General features: G+C 54.8%; 2 protein-coding genes across 5 annotated transcripts in view; both read left to right on the top strand.

Annotated features, from left to right (window-relative positions):
• Positions 1-3,202, top strand: part of SERPINA9 (serpin peptidase inhibitor, clade A (alpha-1 antiproteinase, antitrypsin), member 9) — a 9,916-nt gene extending 6,714 nt beyond the window's left edge. The window contains exon 4 of the mRNA XM_006767970.2: positions 2,927-3,202. Coding sequence (XP_006768033.2) covers positions 2,927-3,202 — 276 coding nt within the window. The remainder of the gene's footprint in view (positions 1-2,926) is intronic.
• Positions 3,176-13,908, top strand: SERPINA11 (serpin peptidase inhibitor, clade A (alpha-1 antiproteinase, antitrypsin), member 11). 4 transcript variants are annotated; one of them, XM_006767961.2, is made up of 6 exons: positions 3,176-3,274; positions 6,245-6,875; positions 8,369-8,404; positions 9,262-9,535; positions 12,648-12,795; positions 13,552-13,908. In XM_006767961.2, the coding sequence occupies exons 2-6, from the start codon at positions 6,248-6,250 to the stop codon at positions 13,753-13,755; spliced, it is 1,290 nt and encodes a 429-aa protein (XP_006768024.1). In that variant the 5' UTR covers positions 3,176-3,274; positions 6,245-6,247; the 3' UTR covers positions 13,756-13,908. The 4 variants fall into 4 exon arrangements, with proteins under 4 accessions (XP_006768024.1, XP_006768023.1, XP_006768026.1 ...); XM_006767960.2 differs by having other exon boundaries at positions 3,183-3,302; XM_006767962.2 differs by lacking the exon at positions 3,176-3,274 and adding an exon at positions 4,624-4,865 and having other exon boundaries at positions 6,241-6,875.
• The last annotated feature ends 383 nt before the right edge of the window (positions 13,909-14,291 follow it).

Below are 14,291 nucleotides of genomic sequence, written 5' to 3'. Positions count from 1 at the left end.
TCGCGGGTGACACGATAACGCACAGGAAATAAATAAACCGCGTGGGGCCTGCAGATCCCGGGGACATGGGGACGGGCCTCTGTGTGAGGGTCCACCTGACCCTGCAGAGCTGCATGTGCTGCCCCGAGGCCACTTTTGAGGCTCAGTCACCCCAATCAGCAGAGATCCGGTCACAGACCCAGCCCCTGAGCCCCGGCACGCCCCCTTCCATGCTCTCCCAGGCGGCTGGCTTGCTGGGGTGTGTCTGGTTGGCATATTTCCATTCCTTAGCCCCTGGGGGTGGTGACATGCAGGCCAGTGGCCAGTACTTCAGAATCAGCAATAAACCTAAAACATGAGTCTGGCCGCACAGCGCTCCCACGCGCCTCCAGAGTGTGGATTTGAGAGTGGTCTGGTGGGTAAGTCACAGAGGCCAGGCTGTTGTTATGCGGCATTTTAGTGGCTGCCTGAATTCATCTATTCATTCAACAAAAACACACTGAGCACCTCATACGTGCCAGGAATGAATCAGGCCGACAGGCTCCTGGTTTGGGGACACAGATGGGAGTGGTAGACCACCTCCGCCCTGAGGAAATGAAACCTGTAAATGCATGCGGGGTGCTGGGAAGGCCCTCACTAGAATGGTCGGATGAGGGGAAAGGTGGCGAGGGGGCGCTTCTGTGAGCACAGGCCCATCGGAGGGACAGAAACAGGCGCTGTGGCTGTGGTGCTTGAACAGGTCAGATGGCATCAGGCGCCGATGGCCAAGGAAAGGGCTCTGGGTTGGTGGGAGGGGCCATTAAACCGGCTGAGTGTCTCCAACAGGAAGACGAGCGTTAGTGTCTGGGTTGGGAAGACCCTTCTGGGTGCTCACCTCGGGGTTCCATCCAGACTGGCCGCGGCAGCTGCCCTCTCGGCTCTGACACGGTCACACGCGCACACAGGGCCCTCGGGTGCTCGGCCCCTCCCCGCTGCTTGGAGGAACCGTGGCCTGCCCCTCCCGCTGACTCCTCAGTGCCACGCTTGGGGCGAGGGGCCTCGGGGGTTCCCCGCACAGGCTTCTCCGCCCTCCTCTGCCCGCTGGCTGCTCTGGCTCCTTCTCCTCCTGCCCAGCATGACCCAGGGTGACACCGCAGCCTCCAGTGGAGCCCGGGGTTCCGGGGGCCCATGCCCACACCCTGATGTGTTGAGGGCTGCTCGGTGGTGTTTCCAAGCTCTTTTACAAAGCAAGAGGAGGAAGGAAGGAAGGAAGGAAGGAAGGAAGGAAGGAAGGAAGGAAACAGACTGTGCTAAGAAGCTTCTAGAAATTGCTCCCCTCCCTCACAGGAGAGAGCAGCTGACCCAGGGTAGGCTCGGGCCTGGGAATGAAGCCCAGATGTGGGCTGCCCATTGTCCCTCTCCTGGCTGCGGGGCCAAACCTCACTCCTGCACAGCACTCATCTCTGTCGACAGGATCTTATGATTATTATGCTTCATGGCCGCCGGGTGGGAGGGGCGTGGGGGATGGACGAAAAGATGAGGAGGGTTGAGAAGTACCCCTGCCAGGTATTACATTATTGATCACAAGGAGATTAACACTTCAGTTGGTGGGTAAGGCTGACTGCCCTTCCATGTGGGTGGGCCTCATCCAATCAGGTGAAGGTCTTCATTGAGTAAAGACCGACCTGCCGGGAGCAGGAGGGAATCTACCAGCAGAGGCCTTGGGCCTTGAACTGCAACATCCTCTCTTCCTGCGCCTCCCGCCTGATGGCCATCCTCCATAATCAGGAGAACCAGTTCCATACATCCATCCCTCTCCCTCTCTGCTCGCCCTGGCCGGGCACTGCACATCACGATTTGCCCCCGCGCCCCCGCCCCCAGCTCTGCGAGGTGGGCTGTACACAATCCAAAACACGCACCTCCCTGCCTTCTTCCCTGTCACGTGGGAAGGTATGTAAAGGGCCAGGTAGTTTACGTGCCAGCCAAGAGTAACTGATTTCTCCTCAGTGAATGCTCTCATTCATTCAAAAAACAACCGTGTCTTCATGAAACAAGGCCCACAGCACTGCATGGACCCACAGGCGGGGTTTCAAACACTGGTAGGTGTAGCAGACCCCCGCGGGGCCTGGCCCGGATGTCCTTGGGTCTGACCTTGAGCGTCCATGGCTCCCACCTGGGCTTTCTTGTGCCTCACACACCAGACAGGCCAGAGGCATGCAGCCCCCGCAGGCTCAGACTCAGCCTGGGAGGGAGGGAGCCTTTACGTCTCACAAGTGCCTCTTGATTGGAACCACTGCACCAGCCCGACCAGCTTTCCTTTTGCTTCATGGGTGTGATTAAACACTTTTTCTTAACAGTGATTTGTTTTCATTATAAAGAAGATACATGCTCTTTGTGAGAAATGAGGAGAATCTAAATGCACACAAAGAAGAACATAAAAGTCACCTCCATCCCGTCACCTCAAGATTCACTGGTTCTCGGCTTGGCTCTAGAACCGGGGACATGCGGTGAGCGGGTCCATGATCCACTTTACGGACCTCTTAGGAGAGGGGAGGGGAGGGGAGGAGAGGGGAGGGGAGGGGAAGGGAGGGGAAAGAGGGGGAGGGCAGGACACTTTGCTCTGTTTTCTGAGTTCCCTCCCAGGCTGTTCTCTGTGCACGGACTCTGTTTATTTGAAGTCTTAGGGAAGCACTGAGTGGTCAGAGGTGAGGGCTTTGGCCGGGGAAGCAGACCGTCTCTGAGTGGCCCCAGCACCCAGGTTCTGGCATTCAGCTAAGTTCACAGGCCTCAGCTTCCTTTCTGTGAAGTAGGGACGATTGTGCCTCTCTCACATTCCTTTTTCCCAGTTGTACTGGGAAGCACTCGCCACGCATCGCTGTTTAAGTTTAAGGTGTGCGGCAGGACGGATTGAGTCCCACGTGCTATGACTGCTGGCAGGGCAGGCTGAGTTAGCATCTCGCATTCCTAGGTGAGGGCGCTGCTTAAGGACCGCTGCCCGGAGCACACAGCACCCGTAAAGGATGGACAGCAACGTCCCCCGACCCCTGCCTTCAGCACCCATGGCCGCCGGCAGCACCTGGGTCAGAATCTCCGCCAACCCAGGGGTCCAGATCATACTCGCTGTTTGCTGCTGGGCCGGCGGGATGGATACGTGGAAAAAGAGGTCCCTTTCTGTTTGCTAATCACCCAGGTCCCTTCCTGGTTCCAGGAACTGGACGGACAAATATTGACCCGGCTGCTGTGATCTGCAAACACTATTCTCCTGTGGTTGGAGGCCGCGCAGCACCGAAGACCAGGGCCAGCCTGGCGCCTCTCTGTGAGTCCCATATGCACGGGGAATGAAGGCAAGGGCTGGCGCTCGCTCTCTCTCTCTCTCTCTCTCTCTCTCTCTCTTTCTCTCCCTCTCTGGCTTTAGCAGCAGAGATAGGAGGGCCGAGTCCCCCTAAAGGAGAAAACGCCATGATGTACTCCTCTAAGGGTTGAAGGAGGAACCTCAGGTTTTAAATAACCTTTTATGAAAAACTTGGTCTTCAACATTTTTGAGAGAGGAACTCCCAGTAATGCTGGCAGACAGAGGGGAAACCAGAACAATGCAGCCCCAAGCCAGATGCCAGTGCTGACGCAGCAGGTGTCCTAGGGGCCCTGTTGTTTGAAAAGGGCCCGCTGGGAGCCTGGTCTCGGTCTGACCCTCCCTCACCCGGCAGGTCCCTAGGCCCCGCGTCTCGGTATCTCCACATGCACAGCAGGGATGCGAATGCCTATGGCTTAAGGTTCTCCTACGGCCACTGAAAGGGCATACAGCAAGTGTTTCTCAAAGGGGACATCTGGGCAGGACTACTCTCCAGCACACAGGGCAGCCGGCCTTTCAGAGCGTCCTGTCCCCCACTGGACTCCAACAGCACCCCTGCTCCATCTGAGATGGTCCCAGACACTCCCCACTCTGCACTCACCCTCCCCTGCATTGCAGACACCTCCGGCTGGGACCGCTGGTACGATGCGTCTGATGTCCCCACAAATAAACAGGACGTGGGCACCATGTAGTTAATGAGTGCAGCGCTTCACTTCCTCTGGGTCTCTCTGGAAAAGGAAGAGGCAGGTTGGGTGGAGTTACCCGCCTCAGTAGAGGGTGAGATGAACACTGCGCACACTCCTGTGCCAGGCGCCAGGCCACGGCAGGTCCTGGAAGCCAACGTGACCCGCCTGGAGGCAGGCATTTCCATTTGCATTTTGCAAGCGGGGACCCCGTGGCTCAGAGAGGTTCCTTTGCACAGTGTCGCTCAGTGAGTGACTGCGGGGCTTTGATCCAGACCCAGGCCTGGCGGCGGCTCCGTCCCCTTTGGGGCCAGACCCTCCAGCGAGTCCGGGACACTTGGTAAGAGTAGGTAGGAAATGGTAGCCCACTCAACGGGACAGGGAGCATAAGCCAGAGCCAGTTTCGTCATAGTTGTATTTCTTGTTTTCCCCTGGGCAGACCAAATTTTCAACCGCTCTGCTTCTTCCAAATCCCCCTCAAAAGAAAGCCCGCGGTGAGCGGAGGGTGGTTAGCAAGCCACAGCCGCTGAGCTGCAGGCAGGCTGTGGTCTTGGAGCCGCGCAGGCCTCTGACCGACGTTTCAACATCATAGTGTTTCAACATCACCAACATCATCTCCTGACCACTGGCCTCGGGGTTCGGCGGGGCATTTAGGGCACAGGCTCTGTAGGCACCTGCAGAAATACGGTGTCTCCCACACCACCGTGGCGCTGGTCATCTATCCAGAGGCCACTGGTCTGGGCAAATGGCATTCAGGTGCTGATGAGGACACACACACAGTCAGGACAGACGGACGAGGGCCGCCAGGATGGAAGGGGGCGGTGCAAGTGTCCGTTCTGAAGGGAGCAGGGGACGGCACTCTCCTCACTGGGACAGCGGGTGCGGACTCTGGTGGCAGCGTGAGCTCTGTGAGCACCTGGGCGGGTGTGAGACCCTGAGGGGGGCAGGGCACTAGACAGGGCAGGGCAAGCAGAGACAGGCATGTCTCCACTGCAGCTTCCCCTCAAGCTGAGCTGGCTCCTCAGGGTGGAGCGTGAAGCAGGAGAGACGCTGGACTAGTGGCCTCGGCTGTCATAACCCAGGACCGCAGAGGGGGCGGCTTCAACCACAGAAATGCACTGTCTCTGGTTCTGGAGCCAGAAGGCCAAGGTCGAGGTGTGGGCGGGGCTGTTCCTTCTGTGCTGAGGGAGGCCGTGCGGGCCTCTCCAGTCTCTGGCTGTTTGCTGGGACCGGGCTTGTCCATCTCTGCCTTCCTCTCACGGCGTTCTCCCGAATGTGTCCAGGTCTAAGTTCCCCTTGCCATCAGGACTCAGTCTTATTGGGTCAGGGCCAGTCTAACAACTTCAGCGTAACTAGTTACTACATCTCAGTGATCTCCAAACAGAATCACACTCCCAGATACTGGGGATCAGGACTTAAGCATATGAATGGGGGGCGGGGAGGGCACAATGAAACCCATAACAGAAATCTTTCCAAAATCTCTGCATCAGTAAAGATAGAGTTTGAGTCAAGGCATGTGACAAGAGGTGCTTGCGGTAATGAGCCTGATGGAGGCAGAGGTGATCTCTCTCTCTCACGTCAGCCCCCAGGCTCCATCCATCTCTGGCGAGGCTCCCTCAAAGGCTGCCCTCATCCACAAGGCCCCCGAGGCTGCCCATCACAGCCACACTCCAGCTATGGAAGACCAACGTGGAGAGGGCACGCCTCCCCCTGCCAGAGCCTATCCCAGGAGTTACACGTGCCTTCCTCTCCTCTCCGACTGACTGGCGAGATTATAGCTCATGGTCACACCCAGATGCAAAGGAGGCCCAGCAACACGCATTGCCACCATGTCCTAAACATTCGCTCAGGAGTTCTGAGCATCATTCTCATCTCGTTAAAACGTAATGAATTAGAGGAATGACTGGAAAGAAGGGGAAAAAGAAAGGGGGGGGGGAAAGAAAGATGGGTGCAGGGAAAACAAACCATGGAGGGAGGGAGGGAAGGAGGGAGGGGACCATGGAAGTTGCTTTTATAACCCAGAGTCCTTTTCTCAGCAATATCCTGTAACGTATCAATGTGTAGAGCAGATAAAGGGCCCCCACTCTGACTGAAGCCTTGGGGGGAAGTGTCCCGAGCCCGCTGCTCCCCCTCCCTCATCCTCTGCAGGGCCCTCATGACCCTGTGGGACACAGTCTGGATGTGAGGTTTGTGGAGGGAGCAATGGGGGGAGCTGTGACGTCACTGAGTGATGTGCTCAACCTCTTGTTTTCAGAGGATGGAGCCAGCGTGGCTGTGGCTGTGGCTGCTGGGAGCAGGGATCCTGGCCTCTGCCCATGGAGACAAGAGCCCGGGGTTGCCTCAAGCCCCCAGGGGTCGGCTCCCAGAGCCAGCGCCCGCCTACCGCCAAGTCACACCCACCATCACCAGCTTTGCTTTGCGCGTGTACAAGCAGCTGGCAGCGGAAACCCCAGGAAACATCCTCTTCTCCCCGGTGAGCATCGCCAGCACCCTGGCCCTGCTCTCTCTCGGGGCCCGAGCCGACACCTCGACCCACATCCTGCAGGGCCTGGGCTTTAACCTCACGGGGACCCCGCAGGCCAGCATCCACCGCGGCTTCCAGAGCCTCCTCCGCGCCCTTGACCTGCCCAGTCCCAAACTGGAGCTGAAAGCAGGCCACTCCCTGTTCCTGGACAAGCAGCTGAAGCCGCGTCAGCGCTTTCTGGACGACATCAGGGAGCTGTATGGAGCCTTGGCTTTCTCTGTTAACCTCACGGATTCTGCCACCGCCTGGAGGCAGATGAATGACTACGTGAGGAAGCAAACGTACGGGCAGGTGGTGGACGGCCTGCAGGAGTTCAGCGAGGACACGCCCATGGTTCTCCTGAACTACATCTTCTTCAAAGGTGAGTGCTAGCCTGGCAGACTGATCACTTCCTCCAACACCGGCCCCGCCCACCCTCCACCTCCAGCCCCGCCCTCAAAGGCACCATCCTAAAGTCACAAATGTTTCTTAAGGCAGTGACCCTGCATCCTGTATAATAAAAGGCTAATACGCAAATCAACCAAACAGTGGAATGACCTGTCATAATGACATGCATTGACCACCAGAGGGCAGACACTCAATGCAGGAGCTGCCCCCCCCCCCCCCTCCGTGATCAGTGCGCTGCCAGAAGCCAGGCTCACAGCTGCAAGCCCAGCTGCAGTGGCAGGAGAGGCTCCAGGGCAGCGCTAAGGATGTCTGATTGCTGGCTTAGGCCCACTCCCGACAGGGGCTCCCGGACTGTGAGAGGGCGCAGGGCCGGCTGAGGGACCCTGCCCTGAGTGCATGAATTTCATGTACCGGCCCTATAGTATTCAACAATGTGCTTATACCACTACTTCTTCATTTGCAAATATTTGGTTTCTCTTGCTATTTTTTCTATTCTATTTTTATTCTGATTCTTTTTGTTATACACTCAGTCTCACCTTTCTAGTAACAATTCAATTTTAGAAAAATGTCTTATTCATATATTTTATTTCAGAGAGGAATGAAGAGGGGGAGAGAGAGTGAGAAACATCAATGATGAGAATCATCGCTCAGCTGCCTCCTGCACGTCCTCTACTGGGGATTGAGCCCACAAGCCTGGCACATGCCCTGACTGGGAATTGAACTATGGCTTCCTGGTTCATAGGTCAACGCTCAACCACTGAGCAACACCAGCCGGGCAAATATTTTATTTTTATATTATTATTGATTTGAAACATACAGAAGTATACAAAGAAAAATATAAAACCACCATACACTCCCCCCACCAAGAATGAAAACATTAGCATTTTACCATTTGATTCATACTTTTAAAAAAATATGACAGATAAAGTTCAATTTCTTTTTAATGCTTTCCTCGTCCCCTTTCCTTCCCTCCGTCCCTCCCGGAGGCTAGGGCTGTCCTCGGGCAGGTGTGCATCCCCCTCACCCATGTGTGTGCGCCGTGAGCTCATTAAGGGTGTGCACATCATCAGTTACACACTAATGTGTGTAAAGATTTTACACAAATGCTCTCGTCCTGTACATATTATTTCACACTTATGTGTTAGTGTCATTACCATGTTATAATTTATATAATTTTGACTGTTGCACTGAACATGTCACAATTTTTGTTTTTGTTTTTACTTCAGTTCTTTCCTGAATTCATACATATATCTTTATACTTCTCATGCTTTTTTGTTTTTACCTCATGTTGTTTCCTATTCCGAGGTCCCATCCATGATCTACCTTACACTCAGTCATGTCAGTTTAGGCTCCTCTTGGCAGGGACAGCTTCTCAGCCTCTCCTTGCCTTTAATGGCCATGGGGAGGAGGACTGCCAGGTGTTTCGTAGAATATCCTCAGGGGGGATTTGTTTGATGTTTTTCCCAGGAGGAAGGCTGGGTGAGAGGACTTGGGAGATTTATGGTAAGAGACGGTTCCCCACCCTGTAGCGCAGGGTTGCATGTACGTGCGTTGTAGATGAGGAAAAAGGCAGTCACAGCTCCGTGGGAACGGCACTCTGCAGGGGAGGGGTGGGAGCCTCCCTGGGAGAGAAGGAATCTAAGCCAGACATGAAGAATGAAGCTGTAGGAGAGGCGGAGAGAAGGGGTTTCAGAAGAGACAGCAGCGTAAGTAGAAGCCCGAGCTACAGAGATACCACGTGTTCTCAGGAATGAAGCACATTGGTTGGACTGAAACAGAAGGAATTGGGGGATGCCTGGGGGATTGCGAGCGCTGCAGTGAGAAGATGAGCCGGAGCTGTGCTGCGAGTCCTAGACTGTCTCTGGGACCCAGGATTCCCAAACAGCTGGAAGAGGGAAGGGGCATGGCCACACCTGTTTTGAGCAGGGGGCCAGTTCACTGTCCCTCAGACCGTTGGAGGGCTGGACTATAGTTTAAAAAAAACTACGAACAAATTCCTATGCACACTGCACATATATTTTGAAGTAAAAAAACATAATGGGAACAAATACAATATTTGTATTTGCATGTGGCCCGCGGGCCATAGTTTGAGGACCCCTGGTTTTGAGGAAGATCAGTCTGGCTACAATGTAGAACATGGGTTGGGGGAAGTGAGGGTTGGAGAGACAAGTTAGGACGTTCTTAAAGTGGAACAAAGTGAGGAAGAGGGTGGCTGTGGAGAGAGGATCGGCGATACGTGGTCATTGGTTGGGTGTCCTCACGGATCTACGGGTTTGTGTCCTCACGATTCTATGGGTTTTGTGTTCTCATGGTTCTATGGGTTCTGTGTCCTCACGGATCTACGGGTTTTGTGTCCCAAGCCAAGTGGAAGCATCCTTTCCAGCGCTACCAGACCCCGAAGCAAGAGAGCTTCTTCGTGAACGAGAGGACCTCCCTCCACATCCCCATGATGCACCAGAAGGAAATGCACAGGTTCCTGTACGACCAGGAGCGGGCCTGCACGGTGCTGCAGATCGAGTACAGCGGCAACGCGCTGGCCCTGCTCATCCTCCCGGACCCGGGGCAAATGCAGCAGGTGGAGGCGGCTCTGCAGCCTGAGACCCTGCGGACATGGAGCCAGCTGCTCCTGCCCAGGTAAGCGACGAGGAGCAGGACTCCGGCACACCTGGTGCAGGTCCCCGAGGAGTTCTTAACTCCAAGTGCAAGGGGCCAACCCTAGGTTAGGATGACCAGCTGTGATCTTGGGCAATTTTCTTACCTCTGGGCCTGATTTCCTCCCCTGTACACCGAGGCCCTGGTCACCACCACACTGGGTTGTTTGGAGGATTAGCCGCGTGCATATACATGGAGCACCGAGGAGCGACCTGGTGCGTGAGAAGCGCTCACCAGGGGAAGTGAGGGCTGAGTCATTCTCCGCCCTCCCGGGCATCTTTCTGCTCAGCCTCCCTTCCCTTGCTTCTCCCTTTGTCCAAATCATGATTTACTGTCAGAAGATGGTCGACTGTGGCAAAAAAATCAGGTCAAGGACAATTACTAAGAATAATTATGACTCCCTCAGGTCACTGTGAATTTCTTACAAGTGCATCTTTTTATTAAAACATTTCTTAAAGAAACTAAAAACCAAGAAGAGCACTGTAAAATCAGATCCCAGTTTAATGGGATCGCAATCTGACCCCTCCTGTCTCTTGCTTGTCAGTGTGTGGTTTTCTCACAGTAGTTTTAGTCTTTTCCAGGTTGGCTAGACCCCTTCAAGAGCCAACTCCTTCTTGGGGTGTGTCGTCCCTTATGAGGCACCTGGTATGAAAGCTGGCCTTGAGTTCTAATGACCTCTGCTGCTAACAAACCACCCCAAAACGGAATGGCTTGGAAAACAACATCTACTCACTCTCTCTCTCTCTCTCGATTCTATGAGTAGATCAGCCTAGCTGGGCAGTTCTGACTTGGGGTCTCTCCTGCATTGAAGTCAGATGATGGCTAGGGCTGGGGCATGAAGACTCCACTGCTCAGATATCTGGTCCTGGGCTTGGTGGCTGTCACAGCTAAGGGCTGGGCAGGCATCTCTCTGTCTCCATGCAGTGTCTCCATGAAGCTAGCTTGGTCTTCTGTCTCCACATAGGGTCTCCACAAAGCTAGTCTGGCCTTCTCTCGGTGTCCATCCAGCGTCTCCATGAAGCTAGCGTGGTCTTCTGCACAGCAGCTCAGCATCATTGATATTGTTACATGGCAGCTCTGGGCTCCAAGGAGACACGGAGTGAAAGCTCCTGCTCTCTTAAGGCCTCGGCTAAAAAGGACAGCTTCTGTCCTGTGCTGTTGGCCAGAGTATCACAGAATCCACCGGCGTCGAGGGGCGGAGTACAGACAAACCTCCTGATCCTCTCTAGCCTACCACCAGCCTCCGCTCATCACCCAACCACACCGAGGTTCCAGGGAGAGCAAAGGGTGCTTTGTGTTTGGACAGATTCCAGCGCCAAATAAAAGAGATACGGGTCAAGGACAGAGGCCAGGTCTAAGGATGTTTCCTTGTTGACTGTGAATCTACATAGCTCCTGTCAGTTTCTGAGTCCAACCCCATCACCTCAGCTCCCTTCGGGGTGAGCTTGCTCTTCCCCGTCTCACGAGGAAGTCTCATAGGATCTTCTAGACCAGCGGTTCTCAACCTGTGGGTCACGACCCCTTTGGGGGTCGAATGACCCTTTCACGGTGGTCACCTAAGACCATCGGAAAACACATATATAATTACATATTGTTTTTGTGATGAATCACTGTGCTTTAATTATGTTCAATTTGTAACAATGAAAATACATCCTGCATATCAGATATTTACATTATGATTCATAACAGTAGCAAAATTACAGTTATGAAGTAGCAATGAAAATAATTTTATGGTTGGGGGTCACCACAACATGAGGAACTGTATGAAAGGGTTGCAGCATTAGGAAGGTTGAGAACCACTGTTCTAGACCAATAGGTTTTCCTTCAGGATGGGTCTGTTTTGACCTCTTACTTGGACATTCAAGAAGCAAAATCAACCCAAGTGACTTTCCTAAATCTCAAATGTTTCTCAGGCCAGAGTTAAATTTTAGAGCAGCATTTTAATGGGCTTTCAGCATGAAAACTTCAGACCTGCCCCCCTCCTCCAGTCTGGTCTCCCTCAGTCCACTCAGCTGGGAGGACGGTTCGCTAGCCTGGGGAAAGCACACTTCCTGGTAACTTCCTTCTTCACGCACATTGGGTGGACACCTGGGGTGTGTCCAGCAGCCTGCTGGACTTGCACTTGCCAAGGTTTGCCATTTCTGGAGCATATAACCTGGAAGAGATACTTCCCACATCGGGCTCGGCAACATTTTCAACTCAAGAGCCGACTTGTTGGGAGCCCCTGGGCGGCTGGATGGAACCATCTTCTGGGTACGGAGGCAACTCTACGCAAACCCCCCTGAAGGGTGGGGCCTGCCCTGCTCTCCACCTCCGTTTCCTTCTTTTCACAGTTTAACCCCAACTTCTGACTGCCCACACTTCACATGGGCACCTGGACCCTCACGCTGCCCCCAGGAGCTAGAGTGTAAGGGTTCCCTAACCTGAATTCGGCTCTCCAAGCTGGGTTCATTAGAGGCAGAAGTCTCTGAGCTGGTTATTCACCAGCCCGGCTTGCAGGTGCCCCAGTAACTGTCGAGTAACTGAGAAGAATAGCCCCCAAAAGAAAAGGACAGGTTTGCTCTGTGTTCAAAGAACCTGCAAACTGAACCCAGGAAATGCCGGTCAAGGCATGTCAGGAGCAGGAGAGTCACGCTGGCGATCGGTGCCCACGCTTGACGGTCACTGGCTCTCATCAGACCCTGAAGCTCAGACAGTGAGAGGCGAAGGGCTTGCACAGGGGTTGCCAATAGATGGGTTTAGGAAGTAGTTCAGAGGCTAGGCCGACAGGACTTGCTGAGGAGCAGACGGGGACGTAGGAGAATGGTGGGAAGTATGTGGATCCGAGCAGTTACGCTTTGTAAAAACCCTGGCCCAGTGCTTCGCTGTGCCCCTTCTCAGATCAGACGGAGAGACCTGAAGGGCTCTGGGAAGAGGCCACAGAGCTCTACAATGTCCGAGGAGAAGGGCTGTGGGCTGGGGGCTGTGGAGTGTTCTGGCACAGCAGGCAGTGTCCCAGGAAGACTGGTTCCCCTCACTCTGGGAAACACTTCTTCCTGCCAGCACGCAGGCTGCCCACGGCCAGGGGGGCCTCCCTGTCTGGTTCTCTCCGCAGCGTGCTGGACTTGCACTTGCCAAGGTTTGCCATTTCTGGAGCATATAACCTGGAAGAGATACTTCCCCACATCGGGCTCAGCAACATTTTCAACTTAGGAGCCGACTTGCTGGGAGCCCCTGGGCGGCTGAATGGAACCATCTTCCGGGTACGGAGGCCACCGGGCCGGGCAGTGGGAGGGGGTCTTCTCCCCCTTGACATGAAGTGTAGATTTGAAAGTCAAGTTCTCCTTTCTCTTCCCTATGCCGGTGTTGTATAGGGGTTGCCAATAGATGGGTTTAGGAAGTAGTTCAGAGGCTAGGCCACTGAACTGTGAGGCTCCCTTTCCCGGCAGCACCCTTTCCAGTTCTCTCGCCAGTCCTCAGAACAAGGAGACAGAGTCCGGAATAGAGAAGACACACATTCGGTGACATCCAGGTGTGGGACAACTTTGCTCTGTCTCCTACACTTCCTCCTAAGACAGAGCTGAGGCGAGCAGAGGGCCAGCACCAGACAGCCGGTTCCACGGAGCGCATTTGAACCACTGATTGAGGCTGAGCAGGCCATTATAGAGATGAGAAAACTGAGGCTTAGCGAGAGGAAATGCAGCTGGTGGTGGAAAATGATACCTGGGCCTGTGCCACATACTCCCAGGATCTGAGAACATTCTGGAGGGCACTGTTGGGTTTCAGCGGCCTGGCTCAGGTTTGCTGGTCTCCCCACCACGGAGCAAATGCACCTTCAGGGTGAGCCCCCAGAACATGGCAGAGGAAGATGGGGAGAGGAGGAAAATAACACGAAGGTGCTGTCTTGGAAGGCGGGGCCTGGGAGACCTGGACGTTCTGCCTGCCTCTCCTGGTGCCCCACAGGGCAGACTCTGCCCTTGGAGTGTCCTGAGCTGTCCCTGCCCTCTCTTCTCCTCTAGGTGTCGCACAAGGCAGCCATCAACATGAGTGAGCGGGGAACCAAGGCTGGGGCTGCCTCCGGCCTCCTCTCCCAACCCCGACCTCTGAACGTGACATGGGCCCCCCACGCCCATTTCAACAGGCCTTTCCTGGTGCTTGTCTGGGAGGTGACCACCCAGAGCTTACTCCTCCTGGGAAAGGTCGCCAACCCAGCTGCAGGCTGACGCCAGGGAGGCAGGAGGGTCCTGTCGCCCCTGCAAACCCGCAGGCAGGCCTCAGCCACCCGCAGGCTGATGGGAGGAATGTTCATCCGTGTGCAGAGGCCCGAATAAAGTTGCCTTGGGTGTTGTGAGCACTGAGAGCAATGCTCACAAGGAGGGTGGCTCCGCGTTGCCCTTCATTCGCCCCACAATCCCCCTGAATCTAGTGTCGCCTTCACGTGTGGTCAGAAAGTTGACAAGGAGAAGAGCTCCGTGTTATGTCCTGGAAGATGGCCACACCACCATCACCAAGTGTCCCAGGAAAAGGCACAAAGGACATCAGGAGAAATCAGAGTCTCCCCCTTCACAGTGGCCACCGTCAGCTCTAAAGCAAAGCAAGGTTGTCCTGAAACGTCACTGCCCAGGCGCCAGGGCAGATCCCTTGGGAGGAGGTGGGTGCCAGAGCAGGCACCTGGCACCATGCTCCATGCAGAGGAGGGTGGGAAGATGGGCCAGCACACAAATGGACCAGTGCAACATGGGAAGTCACATGTCCAAAG

The sequence above is a fragment of the Myotis davidii genome, unplaced genomic scaffold (assembly GCF_000327345.1).
Source record: "Myotis davidii unplaced genomic scaffold, ASM32734v1 scaffold443, whole genome shotgun sequence".
Classification (NCBI taxonomy): domain Eukaryota; kingdom Metazoa; phylum Chordata; class Mammalia; order Chiroptera; family Vespertilionidae; genus Myotis; species Myotis davidii.
The sequence above is the reverse complement of the archived record's forward strand: the minus strand, read 5'-3'. Positions and strand labels throughout refer to the sequence as shown.